This window comes from Xyrauchen texanus, chromosome 2 (genome assembly GCF_025860055.1).
Source record: "Xyrauchen texanus isolate HMW12.3.18 chromosome 2, RBS_HiC_50CHRs, whole genome shotgun sequence".
In the NCBI taxonomy this organism is placed as follows: domain Eukaryota; kingdom Metazoa; phylum Chordata; class Actinopteri; order Cypriniformes; family Catostomidae; genus Xyrauchen; species Xyrauchen texanus.
Genome location: NC_068277.1, coordinates 3,595,254 through 3,614,921, shown reverse-complemented (window position 1 = coordinate 3,614,921; position 19,668 = coordinate 3,595,254). Strand labels below are relative to the sequence as shown.

Genomic DNA, 19,668 nt, shown 5'->3' with positions numbered 1-19,668 from the left:
CTGTTTACAGTCAGAAACAAACAAAAAGCTTTATTTTATATTGAGCCTGCATGCTGAAACTAGACCTGAGATGGCTTGTGTCCGAGAAATGAGAAAATTAAAACTTTGTTGTATAGCTGAACCAAATACATCGTTGGAAAGGCCATGACCTGGAGAGTAACATATGTTAGTATGAAGAGTATACATGGCTCCTGCTTTGAAACACTGACCTTTGAACCTTCACATCGGTGCATGTTTGAAGGCTTATAATTCAGCAACAAAAGGGGCTACAGATATGGGACTAACTGTTATAGAGAGCTCTTGACCTGAGTATAGTCAACAACTGGGGCAGTTTTGAGGCAGTTAACCAAATATGGATAAAATATGGGTTAATTAATTTGACCCCATTTAACAATTAGATATTTAAAATCTGATTACATAGATGTGTTTACCATCCCACTGAACCCCCCACTATACTCCCAACTCACTATTTACAACCTCCAATTGTAAGAAAAACACTAATGTTTTAAAAACTACAATTCCCGTATATCCACACCATGCAGCTTGATACAAATCAGCACTACAGTTGTAGTTCTTCTGGTTTGCAAAGTAGGGTTGTAAACTAGGGTTGTAAAAAGATATATCTACTGAATATATTAAATATCTAGTACAGCCGAACTAGTAATAACACTGCATCTAGATGATCTATGTTAACAAAAAGTAGATATGTTGGTTTATTTCAGATATTTTAGCCAAAACAAGAGTAGCCTAGAACGCGCAAACTCCGCATATAACACAATGCATTTCCGTAACCTTATGCTACCAAAAACGTTTTTTTTTTTTTTTCTTAGCATTTTCCAAGGAGAAATGATTAAAAGTGATAGCCTTAACATGAACATAACGTATTGTTGAGTTATCAATTTGTTTTTCTGTAGAGAAATGTTGAAGATTATTAAAAAAGCAGGTGTCCGAAGTATGTAATGCAAGCTAGGCTACGTGGTTTCAGCGATAGCAACCACCATAGCAACGAACTAAAGATACAACTAAAGATAATATGCATTCACTGAACGAAGATTATGAAAACAAAATGCAACTGTAAGGTTGTTCTTAACACCAAAGCTGGCTATATACCTTGAGTACTACAAGGATTAAAAAGGTTACCCTTACGGAACAAAAATATATGGGAATATACTGCAAAATATAATAATATATTACATAATACCTTTCATATACATATGCGAAACTAGTGCTTATATTTGTCAATATACTGCAATATATGCATTGACGATGTATGGCTATATATTGATACATATTAAATATTTATAAATGAAGACAAAAAGTTTTATCCTTTATTGTGTCCATATATTGCACATACCTGTTCCCATAAAGTGAATGCATTATACACACATATATACCCATACACGGAATGTAAGCATGCTTTGCCTCTATGTTAAAAGACAGTAAATGGGGGGATATCTATTTTTGTGTAATGTTCTATTACTTTGGTATTTAAAAGTTTTTGGGGTTACTATTGTACATGCAGGCGTGCTTGTGCTTTATTAATTAGCTTGAATATATGGGGCCAGAATGAGGTGAAAATGAAACTTTGTCATAGGACAAAATGAAAGATATTTATACACCCTCAAGTACTCCAGTAACAATGTCAATTCCATGTTTTCAGAGAGGGAGAAACAACAACAAAACCCGCAACAGAACTTTATTGTGAAATGCTCATTGGAAGTGCCAGACAATGCAAACTAGCTTTTCTGGGTGGAAGGTTGTGAAAAGGCAAACTGCACAATACAACGATTGGCCTTTTGGATGATGGAAATATTGGCTGTGATGCCTTCCCATCACCCAGCCCTAATGAACAAATAATGAAACAGATTTATAAACAAATACCATTTAATTTACAACATTTATGTAATCAATTCTGTGCAATATAACTTTATTGTTGTCCACATGGCCCAGTTTAATATACACAACATTTGTTTCTTTGCACCATCAATGTGACATTTATGACACAGTCATTCCGATGTTCTCCTGCGGTTCCCAAGATGGGGGCCAGGCCTTTTGGCTGAAAGAAATGGCAAAATAAAATGTACAGAAATTATGTATTTAATTTCTGAAATAGGTTAAATATAAGGATAGCCTCTGACATGGTTTATAAACCCTGTTAGGCTTCTACATATTTCTTTGACAGAATGGGGTGGAGAAAGCAGAAAAGAATGTATATTTATATCCAAATTATATTATTGTCACTTTGTAATGACATTTTAAACTGTACACGTATGTTGTAGTTGTGTAGCTTTATCTCTCTGTAGGCAAAAACAGATGCCACATGTGGAGAGGTGTTAGTTCATCCAAATTAAGCAGCCCGCCTGACTTCCCAAAAAGAAATGTAACACTAGTCCAGGTGCTTATTACATAAACTTATTACACAAATAACTCCCAATTCATGGTAAATCAGACAGGCTTCTTTATTAGGTTAACTCTCCCTTTAAGGACAACTCACAAATCAGTTAAACAAGAAAGCTGATGTTACCATGACGGACACGGGAGCCAGTGGACCAGGACTTCTTTACAGCCCTTGGGAAGAGGGTAAAAGACAAACCAAAGTCACACTTTATTTCATAATTAAATATTTCATTAAATTTTTCTTCCCAGCCTCTAAAAATCAATAGCCATATAATTACCAAAACATAAAATTTTTGGTTTAATATTTCGAACGCTCTAACAGCAAATGATTTAACATGTTAACTACTTTTTATTTAGACTTTTCTGACAAAAGGCAACAATTTCAGCACTATTCTCCTGGTGTAGTATAGTATCAATTTACGCACCTACAGTCGTACAGAATGTTCACCGAAAAGCTGCTCACCTTTCTGTCTTGGACACATATTGCACTGGGAAAATCTCCAATGTGCTGTGATACTGGCAAGCTGTAACGAAAAATGAATAAATTATGTAAGAACCAACTATTGCAATTTAACCGTATAAACCCACAGAAAGGGTATGCATTTCTCTTTGAAATATAAGACCAGAAGTAAATGCACATCATAATTTCCCTGGATTATTCCTCAGTAAAATGAGTCAATTAGGCAAGTAAAAGACATTTTCAACCAATATTAGGTTAATAGTTTTATATTTGTTATCAGGCCTGTAATGTACTAAACTAGCAATAAGAAGATATCATATTATGGGCCAAAAAGCTATTAGATTAGGATTAGTTAAGAGTTTAGGACTTATTATTTAATTAATAATACTTCATAGCATTTTTCTTACCATCAAAATTGTTTTGGCTTCTTTTACTTTTCCTTTTAGCTGAAATTTTGACAGCTGACTTCCTGTATAGAGAAACAAAAAAACATGTGTAAATTGCAATAGAGGTGTGTGGTGTCTGCCTTGCAAACCAGGTGAATACTTGCGAGTACACTGCAATGCAGGACAATCTGTTGACACTTCTCTGATGACTTCACCATTGGGCATTGCATTATGGCACACCGGATGCCAAACTGCTGCCATACAAATAACTCCACGTTATAAGAAAAAGTAGAAAGAGCAACTTGTGAAATACCATCTGACTTCTGAGTCTAGTGTGGTGTACTACTTCCTTTTATACAAGGACACATTATTTACCATTCTGTATCTCATATTCTACATAGTCAAGATTGCCCTTAATGCTCTGCCTCTTCTATTCTGTATTGACACATACATGTTTGCTGCTACTACTTTCTTCTTTGCCTCAATCTCTTTTTTTCCCCATTTCCTCTGCCTGTTCTCTCTGCTTGTCTGTCTCCATCAGTCCCAGCTCTTCGAAGTCTTCCTGTCCCTCCATCTCTCCTCTCTCTTCCTGTGCCTCTATCCCTCCTCTCTTCACTCTCTCACTCTCTACTCTGTCTTCCTGTGCCTCTATCTCCATCTCCTGCATGTCCCTCCTCTCAGTCTCTCCTATTTCACGTTGCCCCCCATGTCCTCTCTGGTCTTCATCATCTATTTCTCTTTCTGCCTCATCTTCTCCTGTCCTCTCTTGCTGCCCCACCTCCTCTCTTTCAAGATCACATGCTGTGATAAAAAAAACAAAACAAAACAAGACATTTAAGATGCAGTATGTGGTTCAAAATGTGAGTAACCAAAGAAATATAAAAAGTTTAAGACAAAAGATAAGTAGAACAAAATTACTCACCACCAGCAATCTAGATTGTGTGAAAAATTATCTGTACTTACATTTAAAACCGATCCAAGTGGATAGGTACACAATACAGGATCAATCTTAATAGGGAGTCATGAATGTACTGATGTTGTGATGTGACCTACCTTCTAACAGACCTTCAAATAGGCACAATATCTTCTCCAGGACCGTATGCGCTACCACTGGCAGCTCAAAGGGGCACTGGAGCTGGGCCCTCCACTTTTTGTTTTGTGGTCTGTACTTTCCCCACAGCAGGAGGGGAAAGTACCCAAGGGCCTTCAGTTTCTCCACCTTAACATAGAAAAACATCCTGTAGTTGCTAATGGAATGATAGTTATATCAGCTCATTCGTGTGTGTGCTGTTGCTAGCTAATTGTTAACTGCAAGAGATTTACATTTTATAGAGAATGTTTGACAATAATCATCTTGGAACTACCTGTAAAATAACTGTTTTTTTTGTAAAACACTTATGAATTAGGATATTTTTTAATATAATTTAACAGTTTTTGTTTGGCAAACGCTTCTGCCAGTCATTGACCATTTGTTTTTAACGATCTTTAACCAATATTTTCATTAATGGTAAGCGTTTGGCACCCTGTGCTGCCATGCATTTCACAGTTTTTTTTACAGTGCAGTAAACCAACAGAAAAACCTCTTAGTGTAAAGTGGCCTTTGATACTGGGGCTGAATGAATACAAGTTGTAGGCAGGGCTAAATTATGTGTATTGTTTTAATATTTATATATGGACTAGCTCATTATTATCTGAAATATTGCAAATGCAGTTGGGTTGATGACATCATGACACACAACTGCATGACATTACCATAGTTGCTGCTTCCTTGCACAATGTAAATACAATTCTATATTTCTGTCATGTTGACAGGAACCTGAAATGCCTGACCAAAAGAGAAAGACAAAATGTTTATTACCAGCAGGGCACTGTTGTCAAAAATCTTTGCCTGATTGCAGGACTTTGACTTTTTGTGCCCATTCCTTGGGTCTGGTCCGGAACCCTTTCATACGGGTCGTCTGCCTGGACTTCATGTCCAGCAGCTTCCCACACTGAGTAAAGGAGAGAGACAAGAGAGAGCGGTATGACTCATGGGAATTTTTTTTATTTTTTATAAAATCTAAACTGTGGTCCAGTTGATCAAGCATTGCTGATTTTCTTGCCCTCTATTTATAAGGGCCTAAATAATAACTTGGATACCAAGTTTATGCACTTCATTGAACAGACAGACTAAATATGCAGCTGAGTCAATGCACCGGCACATTTTAATAATATTAAAGGCATAATGCTAAAACCTAGTTAGATATGAATCCATATTTTAATGGAAAATACGAATGTCCATTATCTGGCCACAGACATTATAACTTAAAGTTACAGTTCACCCAAAAATGTCAAATTTGTCATTGTTTACTAACCTTTAAGTTGTTCCAAACCTATTTTTTTTTCGCTACAATGGAAGTCAATGGGTGCTTCAACTGTCTGGATACCAGCATTCTTTAAAATATCTTCTTTTGTGTTCAGCAGAAGAAAGAAACTTTGGAACAACTTTGAGGGTGAGTATATTATGGCAATTTTTATTTTTGGGTGAACTATCCCTTTAAATTGTCATTATTGTATGCGCTAGTGGAGATGTTGCCATTTTCTTAAAATATGGATAATTTAAAAGAACTGAGTGACCACAGTTGAGATTCACCACAATACAAACTACTGTCTGTAATAGACAGATTCAGTGTCAAATATGTAGCCTTGTAAGAGGATGTTATTTAAAGGAACCAATAGTCAAAAATTCAATAACAACAGGTACCTTTCCATCAGGTGGGAAATGTAACATTTTGAAAAATACCTACTGTGATGCAAATTTGTAGTGTAACAAAACAAAACTCTTTCTGTCTTTTGTATGATGAACTTAATGTCTCCACTGCAAACTCCTGTCTTATTGTCACTTTATTGCACGGGCAACAAATACTGAGATATTTAATGCCAATAAAGTTTATTTTAATTTGGACATAATGACTCTGGCTTTAATGCATGAAAATGGGGGTTAGCAGTTAGATAGTTCAAGAGCCTATTGTACATTATTTACCTTGGTGCATCTTCTATTGGCACAATTTATCTTTTCCAGGCAATGGGTGCACTGTCGAAGAGTTGATTCACCTGGCATTTTCACTACAAACAAAACAAAAATAAATTATAATTATCGACATGCCACGTAACAAAATATTTAATTCTGTGGGAGGACCTGATGTGAGCATATCCTATGCCTTTCCAATGTCACTATAAAGATAAAAAAACAACAAACTTGTCTTTATTGTTCACCTGAACTGCAAGGTAATGTAAGTGTGTGATATCAAAGTAAGTATGTGTAGCACTTTACACAACACACATTATAGGGTAATATCACAAAGTAACTTATTTTATGGTAATGACAAGTAACTTTTGTAATATTAATGTGTACATTTTTGGTAAAAAATTGTAATTATTAGCATTATAACAGTAAGTAAGCTTTATTTATATAGCACCTTTCACAGATAAAATCAAAGTGCTTTACATGTAGCAAGATAGCAATTTGAACAGTTAAAAAACATTATACAAAACATACAACATAATAGCTCAGTCAGCTGAAAGATTGTCTGAATAGATCATCAAAGTAGGAATTGTGCACTCATTGAATACTATGTAATACTTTGGAAGCACTGGCTTACTACTAGTCCTTTCCTTCTGTAATTAATGGAACTTCCATATTCTTGAGAACAGATGAGGTTGTGTGACAGTACTGTTACCCAATAACTATTGTGAAATAATGGGAATGACATGGGAACGGCAGAATAAAGTCAGGCTTGATACCTTAATATTGTTTTGTTTTTTTGTTGGAGACAAAGACTCTAATTTAAATCGTGCTCAATTTTCTTTTAGGTACACTGCACTATATGTGATGCCATTAGAAATCAAATATCCCGGGAATTGAAGCCTAATCCAACCCTACTGTATCATGCCTCTGCAAGCAACTAGTAATGCCTGTCTGAATTATACCAACGTGGCTGTTATTCTAGCAGATCTCAGATCGGCTGGTATAGTGAATGTAGGCCGTATGATCCGAAATACTGATCTGGTGTCAGCACCCACGTGTAATATGTAACGTTAGAGCGATAACAGGGACACCACATCAAAACTACATATAACGTTACATGCCATTCCTGTGGCATAGCCAATAAACGGTCTGTTGCCCACAATTTTGGAATAAATCCGGTTTAGGAGTCCATGCGCACTAATTAGTCCACATTATTGACCCCTGGGGGGTCCCGTAGGCTAACGTTACCACTTTAGCCGTTAGAAAATTCAGTCTGTTGATTTGTAACTTAGTGCTGTAATCAGCCATGTCTAAAAGCTGAAGACCCATGTCAAAACATGATTAAAGACTGTTTTTTTATTTATTTCAAACTGCAACAGGCATACAGAAGTTAGCTTAGGCTAATGTCAATGGTAGGATACCAGCTGTGCTAACGGAGCAGCCCACGGTTCCACTAACTAGGCCTACTAATTTTAACGCATTACGCTGCCATTTTGACACATGGCCCAATGTAACAGAAACACTGAAATAATTAAAATAATACAGTTAACACTGTGATCTCATTACAAAGATTGCTGCCCTTACTTACCTGTTTGAAGATGTAACGCGCGCATCAGGTGAACTGGGCGAACTGAGCCTCGCTTGTGACGTCATTGCCGTTAAAGGCATTTCGAAGCATCTGCTCTCCACTGAAGTTAATGGGAAGGATTGGCGTATCATATGCACGCAAAATTGGACATTGGCGTATGCATTACACGCAATTTGGAAGTATAAAATCGTGTTATTTATACGCAGATTGATGAGAACGTTGCAACATCATATGAAACATGAATTTAACAAAACATTTTAAAATACACGTTAATTAATGAAAATACGATGTTTTTATTCTTTATAAACTGCTGTTGCTAAAGAACTGCAAGTTCGTACAGATCTCCAAACTGCAAAACACATTTAAGTGCTTAATATACTAAAACTTCTACAACATCAACTCTTTGTGTGAGATTGTGGGTGGCTCTTAAAAGAGCCGTTGGGTTGGTCTGATTTCTCCTGAATAAAGTCGTTTATCCTCCGAATCCGTACAGAGTTCGTCCCTGTCGTTTCAGCGCGTACACAACGTCCATGGCAGTGACGGTCTTTCTCTTGGCGTGTTCAGTGTAGGTGACGGCATCACGGATAACGTTCTCCAGAAACACCTTCAACACACCGCGAGTCTCCTCGTAGATCAGACCGGAGATACGCTTGACACCGCCACGGCGAGCAAGACGACGGATTGCGGGTTTGGTGATTCCCTGGATGTTATCACGCAACACTTTGCGGTGACGCTTTGCGCCTCCTTTCCCGAGTCCTTTACCGCCTTTACCTCTTCCAGACATTTCGCTTTAAGAATAACAATCAACTAAAAATGAGAAATGAAACGACCGGAGAGGATGTTTAAAGTCACCTACAGGACCTAATAGAAACACAGAACTGTAGGAGGAGCCTAAAACAAGTCACTTATTTTTCCTTCTCACATTTCACAACGCTGCTGTAACAAAAGCTCAGATTCACTCGAATTATTATTTTAAATAAGTATTAGATTCAGATAAATGTCAAAATAAGTATTTATAAAATGGATACAAAAAGTTAAAAACATTGTGCTCCGTAAATTAAAAACGTTATTGTTGATTTTTTTTCTATTTTACGGTTGGGTGAGAGGCTTGTGATCATCTGATATGTTCAGTTTCCCGCTCAAGATCTTTTGTTCAGTTTATATTATTCGCAGTAAAAAGTCTCTTACTTTTTACTATTCATGTGATTTAATGTTCTTGTTTTGAATATCCTCTTGAACGGTAATAATTACTATACGTTAAATAGTTAAAAAAAAATATTAGAAACAATATAATGCACAGAAGTTTCTTACAAAAATACAAATGTACCGTCTGTGCTCATACAACAATGTATATTTCAGTTTATACAGTTTGATGCACGTCATTAAAAAAAAAAAAAAAATGATGTCCAAAAGGGGAGGATGATCTATTCTACACAACCATTATTAGCCTACTCCTGATTTAGTAAAGACACATTTTAGGAGCAGAGCTTGCACGTTTTCTTTCAATTCACGAGCTACGAACGATTGAAAAGGGATTTCTTTATCATGCATGTTTATGTCACGGAGTTAATTTCTTTGGAACGCATTTTCCGCAACAGTGTTTACAATTATGAAACCGATCATCACTCTCTTATAGTTAAATTGGGTGGCTCTTAAAAGAGCCTTTGTGTTACAGGGAATCAGACTTTAGTCCGTTTACTTCTTGGCGGGTTTCTCGGTCTTCTTGGGCAGCAGCACAGCCTGGATGTTGGGCAGCACACCACCCTGAGCGATGGTCACTCCACCCAAGAGTTTGTTCAACTCCTCGTCGTTCCGCACTGCCAGCTGCAGGTGACGGGGAATGATACGAGTCTTCTTGTTGTCCCGAGCGGCGTTTCCAGCCAACTCCAGGATTTCAGCGGTGAGATACTCGAGCACAGCGGCCAGATAAACAGGAGCACCGGCACCAACGCGCTGTGCGTAGTTTCCTTTGCGGAGCAGCCTGTGAACACGACCGACGGGGAACTGCAGTCCTGCCCTGGAGGAACGAGTTTTAGCCTTTGCTCGCGCTTTACCGCCGGTTTTACCTCTGCCGCTCATTTTCGATCTATAGTGAAGACTGAAACGTTAGGAGAAATATAATTATTGTGTCGTCCTGTGTCCGTTTACAGTATATATATAAGAGTCTGTCACACTCCTATTGGCTAGAGTCTGTAAAACATTTTAACCAATCACTGCTCTTCACTCCAAACTCCAAACCACTCCCCCTCTCTCTGATGATGAATGTGTTCAAGAGTGAGATTCAACTCTGAAGTATTTGTAACACTTGTCAATAAGGTTCATTTAGCTAACATTAATTAACAAAATTTGTTAATATGAACTAACAATGAACAATTATTTTACAGCTTGTATTAATCTTGATTCCTGTTAATTTCAACATAAAGTACTACATTTTTCAAAATCACAAGTGCTACATGTATAAATGTGTGTATGTACTGGTAGTATTGAAGCTGACTATCACCCCTCATGAGTTTGAATCCAGGGCGTGCTGAGTGACTCCAGCCAGGTCTCCTGAGCAACCAAATTGGCCTGGTTGCTATGGAGGGTTGAGTCAAATGGGGTAACCTCATCGTGGTCACGATTAGTGGTTCTCGCTCTCAATAGGGCGCGTGGTAAGTTGTGTGTGGATCGCAGAGAGTTGCACGAGCCTCCACATGTTGTGAGTCTCTGTGGTGTCATGCACAACAAGCCACGTGATGCGGTTTGACGGTCTCAGAAGGGAGGCGACTTTTCCTCTGCCACCCGGATTGAGGTGAGTAACCGCGCCACCACGTGGACCTACTAAGTAGTGGAAATTGGGAGAAAAGGGGAATAAATAAATGTCTGATTTACAATATAATATGTATTCTTCATTGATATAAAGACCCAATAGAACCATCGTAATTAAATCATATAGATAAATGATGGTCAAGTTAATTACCATCTGATATGAAACACTGATTTAAAACTTGTGCGACCTTCGGGACATTTTTTTTTGGCTGTTAATGCCAACAGCATACATGTTTGTGTATTTTGGGTGAATTTTGAAATTTCAACCTCAATTCCTATAATACATCTATAATACACTGTGTACACAAAATAGTCACACTCAGGACCTTGAGGACAATAATATCTCCACTGAAACCCATTAAAACAATATTTGATCCCAGCGGCATTAAAGCATAAAATAATGAATTCTGTGATATTAAGCTTTCATTCCAGAGCCCTGGCTTCAAAAATAACATTTTAAAAATTTTCCACCAGATGGCACCATTTTTCTCATTTTTAGCCTGGAGAAAATACACACTTTTTTTTCTATTTTTCAGAATTACAGAACAATGCTAAAGTTGTTGAATGTGTTGGTATGGATGTTAGAGAGTGTTTTGTATGTGTGTATTGAGAAGTGTGTGTGTGTGTGTGTGTGTGTGTGTATGTGTGTGTGAGTGTGTGTGTGTGTGTGTGTGTGTGTGTGTGTGTGTGTGTGTGTGTGTGTGTGTGTGTGTAAAAACAACAGTGGCATTCTATTAACAAATTGACAGTTAAAGGGTTAAAATCATGCAAATTTATGAATATTTCGTAATTATGATCAAGACTGGTGTTGGTTAAAAAAAATAACTGATTGAAAGTTGAAAATAATACTAATTTATATTATTAATATGGTAGTTTTTGTCCTCTAAGGATCTCTGAGTAAATTTTTATATTGACACACAAGGTTTATGCTTCATTGATATAAAGACCCAATCGCTCCATCATAATTATATCATACGGATAAATATTGCTAATCAAGCCTCCGAGGTATAAAGGTCGACTGCAGGGTGTCGTGCGGGAGAGAGAGATCGTTTACGGACATGTCCGTCATGTGTGTTTGTGTCCTTGTTTTAAGTTTCTCATTAAAACTAAAATTTATATCGCCAAGCCAGTTCTCACCACCTCCTTTCCATTGTTCCCTTCACACTGGTGCCGAAACCCAGGAAGGAGGAGGGATACACCGTAGTAGAGTTCTCGCCACTACCGTCCACCCCAACGGAGCAGCCGCGGCCATCTGCCGGGGGACGAGGAGCCCAGCCGCCTGAACGAGGAGGATGGCTGCCGACCGCGAGGGGAGAAGGGGCTCCTAGCCGACCGCCTGGAGTGGTCAGGGCCGCTGCCAGGGGCGGAGGAGTCGCCTACTGGCCGCTGAAACGCGGCGGGGTTTAAGACCGCCGACCACGAGCGGGGAGGGGCTCACTGCCGACCGCCTGGAGCGAGAGAACCGCTGCCAGGGGCGGGGGAGACCCCTTCTGTTCCCCGAGAACGCGGTGGGGTGTTCCGTCCGCCAGGGGCTGGAGGACTGCCTCGGATCCGCCCAGAGAGGCGCGGCTGTCGTCCGATAGAGAGTGGAGTTGTGGCCGAGGAACAAGCTGCGGCGTATCGGAGAACTGGCGAGTAAGAGTTTTTTTTTTCATCTCTCTCTCTCTCTCTCTCTCTCTCTCTCTCTCTCTCACTATCACTCTGCGTTGGCCTTTTCCCTCTATTTACATTTTACAGTTTTTTGGGGGGTACTACACTGTTACAGGAAGTACCCCCCATTTTAATGATTTCTGTTTCCCTCCCCGTGTCCCCTCCCTCGTCCAGGTAGATGGGGATGACCTGCCGGCAGTCAGCGCAGAAGGCGCGCCCTCCCCCAGGGAAAGGGGGGGGTGTACGTCAGGCCAGGGGCTCCCCAGCCTGAGAGAACGAGGGAGGAATGTGGCAGGGCGGAGGGCGGGGCCGGGTCGTGATCCAATGCACCCGGTCCCGTATTAGGCTAATCAAGCCTCCGAGGTATAAAGGTCGACTGCAGGGTGTCGTGCGGGAGAGAGAGATCGTTTACGGACATGTCCGTCATGTGTGTTTGTGTCCTTGTTTTAAGTTTCTCATTAAAACTATAATTTATATCGCCAAGCCGGTTCTCGCCGCCTCATTTCCATTGTTCCCTTCACAGGAACTTTAAGCTTTTTGTTTTGAGAATAATATTTATAAATAGCCCACAAAACAAGATAGCATTTAAGATAATACATCCAACAGATGAATACATTATTTATGAATTTGTGTGGCTCTTAAAATAGCTGTTTTGGGGAAGAAACTCTGTAATGAGTCCATCTACTTCTTTTAGGGTGCTGCATTTTTAGGTTTGGCTGCTTTGGTTTTTTTGGGGCTACTGCTGAGTGACGCTGTACTCTTGGAACATACTTGAGAACCATTTAGACTCAAACCTGCTGGACTCAGTGCTTGTGTGCCTCCGAGAGCCGCTCGCGGTTTTGTTTTCTCCTCTCACATTTAGAGCAACACTGGAGTGGTGAAACAATTTGATGAAGTACTAATATTATGAACACAGGGCAGGACTACTGTGCTTTATTTGAAGTCAAAAACACACAAAGAGGAAATGTTTAGTTTAGCACCGTCATATAACATTTTCTTGGTTACATACATGACCTAGTTTCACTCCGATGACAATGCGAGGGAAATCCTTTTCCAACTACCTAGTTGAAACCCTTGTACAATAACACCAATCCTAAGATTGGCAAAGGTATTTAAATCCCGCCATTTTAGGCGCAAATCTGATCGGTATATAAGCGGGTGTAAAACACTATTCCTCATAATTTTCTGACAGAGGAACAAAGAGCGCATTGCTCAGACATCAAAAAACTCTGAATCTGTATTGCAGCCAGCTTATGCAATGTCTCATTCCCTTCATCTCAGGGAACCAAGATTAAATACTTAACCGAAACGTTCTCTTACTATTCAGTTCACTCAGCATTGTGCCATGCTGATGCATATGTGAAAAGGCATTACATCAACGTGTCCCATCATGCTTCATTGCACAGCATAACCCTCCCAGAGAGGGATACTTTGGATACCAAAGCATAAAAATTGAAAGAACATGACGATTGAGTCCTGTGGGAAGTGAATAACCATCATGATGAGCCAGGAGGAGAGCACATATAATGGAGATATGAACTATAGTCATATAGTATGAATTAACCCCTTCAAATAGAATCCCTTTATTGTTGTCTCAGGAAGAAGAGGCACTGGTGAGCCTTCTTCACAACAGCCTCAGTGTGGATGAACCATGTGAGTTTTTCAGTGATGTGGACACCGAAGAACTTGAAGCTGCTGACTCTCTCCACTGGTGCTCCACTGATGTTGATGGGGCTGTGTCTTTTCTTCTGAAGTCCACCACAAGCTCCTTGGCCTTACTGACATTGAGGGACCAGCATGTCAGATTGTGCACCTCCTCTCTGTGTTTCAACATTGTCAGTGATGCCACCTACCACTGTTGTATCATCATCAAACTTAATGATGGCACTGGAGCTATGTGTTGTCACAAAGTCATGTGTGAATAGGCAATACAGGAGTGGGCTGGGAACACAGCCCTGCGGCGCTCCGGTGTTGAGGTTCAGTTATGAGGAGATGTTGCTGCCCATTCTAACCACCTGGGATCTGCTTGACAGGAAGTCCAGGATCCAGCAAGAGAGAGCTGTTTAAACCCAGAGCCTGGAGTTTCACATCAAGCTTGGAGGGCACTATGGTTTTAAATGCTGAGCTGTAGTCTACAAACAGCATTCTCACATTTGTGTTCCTTTTTCCCAGGTGGGAGAGAGTAGTGTGTAGTGTAGATGCAATGGGATCATCAGTGTAGTGGTTGTTGCGATAAGCAAACTGTAGTGAGTCCAGTGAGGCAAGCAGCACAGAGCGGACATATTTTCTGATTAGCCTCAAAGTATTTGCTGATGATGGGGGTCAGAGCAACAGGACGCCAGTTATTTAAGCAAGTGATTTTGGATTGCTTTCATACAGGTACAATGGTGGACATATTAAAAGATGTGGGGACCACAGACAAGGAGAGGGAAAGGTTGAAAATGTCAATAAAAACATCACCCAGTTGGTTCTTGCACGCTCTGATGACATGACCTGGAATGCAGTCTGGACCAATGGCTTTACTGATATTCACCCATCGGAAGAATCGTGTTACATCCGCTACACAGACGGAGAGTGAACTAACCTCTGTTGCTTTGGCAGTGGGAGGTCTCTCTGCGAGGCCGGTTTTGTTTCCCTCAAAATGAGCATAAAAAGTATTAAGCTAACCCGGGAGAGAGGCAATGGTGTTCACGGGGGAGTTTTTATTACCTTTGATGTCTGTGATGATATTAATTCCCTGCCATATGCTTCTAGATTTGTTGGAGTCCTTCACTAGCACAGTCGGGAAGGAAGTTTTATTAATAATGAAAGTACTTGGGACTTTATGGAAAATGAAAACTTTCTGAATGCAGACGGGTGTGTAAATTGATGGTGTAGGCCATATGTAAAAAGGGCAGAAGTAATGTTCGGCCAACAAAATAACAAGCAATCTAGACAGAGTGGACTTGCGAAAAGAGAGATGTTACTTCTAGGTTGTAAACCTTGCGAATGTGTTTTTAGAAGACCAACCTGTTGCACAACCTATGTCTCGTAAGGACACACGTTCATCCATGTAGACAACGATCTAGCTGTAAAATGGTGTTCATAACCAACTGGGTCAGTTCTGGGACATGTAGCATGCTCCGTCCAGGGCCCATACATACAGGTTCTACAGATTTGGTTGGGGATGACAGATTGTGCCCTGTGCATGAGAGAGGAGATCCCTCCACATCTGTATTTCCAATGGAGAGCTGTCCAGAATCTCTATAATTTCTGGAAAACAGTAATGATTTTGTCACTTTGGTGCAACCAATTGAATAGTTTCCTTATCCTTTTGGATATTGTATATGACAGAGTGAAGGTGGCACATCAGGGGAGATGCTTAGTTGTGTTTCGCAGGCCATTTGTGGGCCATTTCATCCACTCCTAGCAGAGATTGGGACTTGGAGTACCAGCCAAATCATCAGCCAGTCTGAAGATGAAGTCTTCATTCGCTCAGCATTGCTCCTTGGCATGACAACTGGTCCTAATCATAATTCAGATATGTTGCCTGCAGGGAGATGGAGCTCATTCCACAGGAGGAGGCAACACGTACGTCTCATCATTGGCAGGGAACAAATTACACCTTGGCGGTTTATGTATACCACAACTGTCATTTTGTTCGAGCAAATCAGAACATGATAATGCGCTGTTTCGGATTGAAAAGACTTCAAGGCTAGGAAAACCGCTGACAGCTGACCATGTGTCACGCACTCCTCGCAACTGCATTTGTCACACAGTGCACCCCCAAACTTTGTTGGAAGCATCCATAGTAAGCCGATTTCCACTTGAAAACCTGCCAAGTGTAACACCTTGCTGGTAGAAATCAAGAACTGTCCAAGGTACTATAGCAGCTAGATCTCAGCAAGATATAGCAATGTGCATGCGTCCTTGTACCCATTGCTTGAGCCAGCACTGCAACAGCTTCAGTGGAAGTGTTCACCATTGCTTGAACTGAGACAGACACTGGAGAATGGCCTGAACATGCTCGCTCCTAAGATGCACGCGTTCGCTAATGGAGCAAAGACGGACTCCAAAAAAGGACATTTGTTGGCTGGGGGAGAGCGTACTCTTCACCGAGTTGACATTGAGGCCAAGGCTGTTCAGAAGTTGGAGCAATAAGTCATTGTGCTGGCATAACAGACCTCTGATTAGGCAAGTAATAGCCAATCATCAGGGTAGTTCAAAATTATCCTGCATCAACCAGAGGCACTTACGACAAAAAGTTATTCACATCATTTTGATAAACCATACTGCTTTCAAAATGGACATGAGGGCATATCTCCGTAACACTTTAGCATAATCATACCAAAAGTAAAATGTTTCATGGGCACCATGACTCGAGGTTGCCTGCTCAGTTTCGGAACATTGCAACCTAGTGGTCAGGAGATATTAAAAAAGCAAATTTTTGCTTATAACTTCTTAACAGTTTGTCATAAAATCATCAAAGGCTATGTTCAGACTGCAGGCAAATCAGATTATTTTCAGGCTGCTGTCTGCACTGTTAATTGCAAGTAATCAAATCATATTTGCATGTTCAGACATAACCAACCTATCTGCATGGGTTGCTTTGGTAACGACGTAGGCATACCCATATGACAATGCTTTAAAAACAGATGCGGGAAAAATGGAGGTGCATCATCGCACTATCCAAAAGTTTTTTGACGTCATCGTTATGTGTTGTGTTAAGAGGAGTGCAAAGACCATTTGAAATCCGAATTGAGCAGCCAGAGAGTCTGGACTGAGATGCATCTGAAAAAATGTTTGATTTCAATCGCATTGGAAATCACCTCCCGATGTGGTTATTTGCTGTCCAGACTATCAAAAACTCATATGGATACAATCTGGATATACAAAAAATCTGATATTTAGTGGCAGTCTGAACATGCCATATTGGTCTTGTTAGATTCAGTGGGGTATAACAAGTTCAACGATATGAAACCTTCCTATGTCAGCCATTTTGGACGGTGGCCATTTTTATCTGAAAAATCTACTCTTTCGAACTCATCCTAGGCCATTTGCCTGATTTGCATGATAATTGGCCTGCATAATCTAGAGGCACTCATGACAAAAATTCACATAATTTTGATAAACCATATTGTTTTCGAATGGCGCTTCATTGAATTGGATGTAGAGCACGGGGAAAAGGACCCGAGTGTATATTTCCATAAAGCTTTAGGGTATTTGTATAAAACATATTATTTGTCATAGGTACCATGACTCAAGGGTGCCTGCTCAGTTTCGGAACAGTTTCACCTAGTGATCACAAGATATGAAAAAAAAAACATATTTTTGCTTATAACATTGAACAGTTTGTCATAAAATTATAAAATTAGATTCAGTGGGGTATAGCGAGTGCAACAATATGAAAAATTCAGCCATTATGTATTTAGACATAAAATGCTGTGTTTTACAAATGACTTGTAGTATCATTACGAAACTCAGTATGTGACTTTGGCACTGTGCTCTGAAGGGATTCAAAAAGCATCAGGACAGCGCCACCTTTTGTTAAAAAAATCATAATGCTATATCTAAAAATGCTAATAGCTTTTGAGTCCTTTTGCCTACTGTCATGACACTGGTCTTGATAGATTCCTTGGTTCATGCAGAGAACTATGATACTAATTATGTCCTGATCGAGCAAACTTCCTGTCCACCATTTTTAAATGTTTTGAAAACATCATTTTTGAGCTCTACCTAGACTGCTTGTCCAATTTGCATGAAAATTGGCCTGCATCATCTAGAGGCACTCACGTCAAATTTATTCATAGAATTTTGATAAACCATACCATTTTTGAATGCCGCTTCTATTTTTAGCTTTTTTTAAATTCATGGGGATTAATATTATTGAAAGTTTACTTTTTCTAACTCCTCATACACCATTGATCGGACTCTAACCAAAAATATGTCACAAGGCTTCTTTTGCTGCTCATGGTGACGATATTTTTCTTGACCCCAGTATCGCTGCTTGCAGCTATATTTTTCTTCTTCTTCTTCTTCCCCTATTGAGTCTATGTAAGCCCATAGAACCACTTGTGTGAAAGTTAATAAATATGGCACACAGATAGAGGACAGTATGATCTGTTACCACAACAAATTTGAAGTCTCTACCTCAAATACTCTAGTCCCACTAACTGCCCAAATTTCCACTTACATTTATGTTAATATATTTTGTACCATGAATACTAGAAATGAGATTATTTTTTCCTGTGATTCCTTGGCTCAAGATGATTCAATTGCACACCCTGAAGTAATTTTATGTCATTTTCTGTTCTGATTAACATTAAAGGTTAACTGATTAAAAGTTTCCGATAAACATATATTTTCGAACATATATGTCCGATTTGCACGAAAATTGGGCTGCATCATCTAGAGGCACTCACGACAAAAAACAATTGACAGAATTTTGATAAACCATACAGTTTTCGAATGCCGCTTCAACAAATTTCGAAGAAGAATGCTCAAAATTTACTTGAGGCTGTATCTCTGCAATGCTTTGAGGGATTGGGACAAAACTTGGTATGTGTCATCAACATTAGGCCTTGAGCTGCAGAGTATTGGCACACTGCCCCCTACTCATCAACAGATATGAGAAAATAAATGTTTCCTTACAACTTCTAAATAGTTTATCATAAAGTCTTCAAATTGATCTCATTATATTCAGTGGGGTATAGTGAGTCCAAAGATATGAACTATTCGTTCGTATGTCGACCATTTTATAAGTCTTTCATTTTGGATTTTCTGAAAAACCTACTTTTTCAAACTCGTCCTAGGCCATTTGTCCGATTTGCATGAAAACTGGCATCTAGAGACACTCACAACAAAATGCTATTCATAGAACTTTGATTAAACATACCATTTTCAAATGGTGCTTCATGTAATTTGATGAAGAATTGCAAAATTGTTGAATGGGAAAATTTTGAAATTTGGCACACAGATATGGCACTTTTCCACTGCACGTTACTGTTCGACTCAACTCTTTTCTGAGCTTGCTTTTCCACTTCTGTTTAGTGCCGCCTCAATGTGGGTGGGAATATAGGCTGATCGTCATAGTTGAGCGTCCTCTACTGCCATGACATCACCTTATACATGACACAAAACAATAAACAATAACATGACCGCTAGCTGTTAGCTACTGGTTCATTGTGCTGCCTAAAGCATATGTTGCATGGTGATTTTACACAAGTGTAACAGTTAATTTGGCCTGGTTGTTTTAGAAGCAAGCTTTCCAGTAGCTGGTCAACTATATAAAGTGAAGCTTTTCAAGCAGAGTATACTGTAGAGTTAACGTACCATCCTCCATCGTGGACTCCAGCCGTGGCTGAGTCCAAGGCACTCTCCCTCCCATTGCTTA

General features: G+C 39.6%; 3 protein-coding genes and 1 pseudogene across 3 annotated transcripts in view; 1 reads left to right on the top strand and 3 right to left on the bottom strand.

The window, feature by feature from the left end:
• The window catches only part of LOC127617712 (histone H2B-like), a 198,383-nt gene that overhangs the window by 114,216 nt on the left and 64,499 nt on the right, over positions 1-19,668 (top strand). The gene's annotated exons all lie outside the window — the stretch shown is intronic.
• Positions 1,690-6,719, bottom strand: LOC127618014 (uncharacterized; annotated as a pseudogene).
• Positions 7,768-8,622, bottom strand: LOC127617929 (histone H4). Its single transcript, XM_052090107.1, has one exon. It carries the CDS (start codon positions 8,620-8,622, stop codon positions 8,311-8,313), a length of 312 nt encoding a protein of 103 aa, XP_051946067.1. The 3' UTR covers positions 7,768-8,310.
• On the bottom strand, positions 9,519-9,920 carry LOC127617969 (histone H2A-like). The gene has a single exon (XM_052090165.1). It carries the CDS (start codon positions 9,915-9,917, stop codon positions 9,534-9,536), a length of 384 nt encoding a protein of 127 aa, XP_051946125.1. The 5' UTR covers positions 9,918-9,920; the 3' UTR covers positions 9,519-9,533.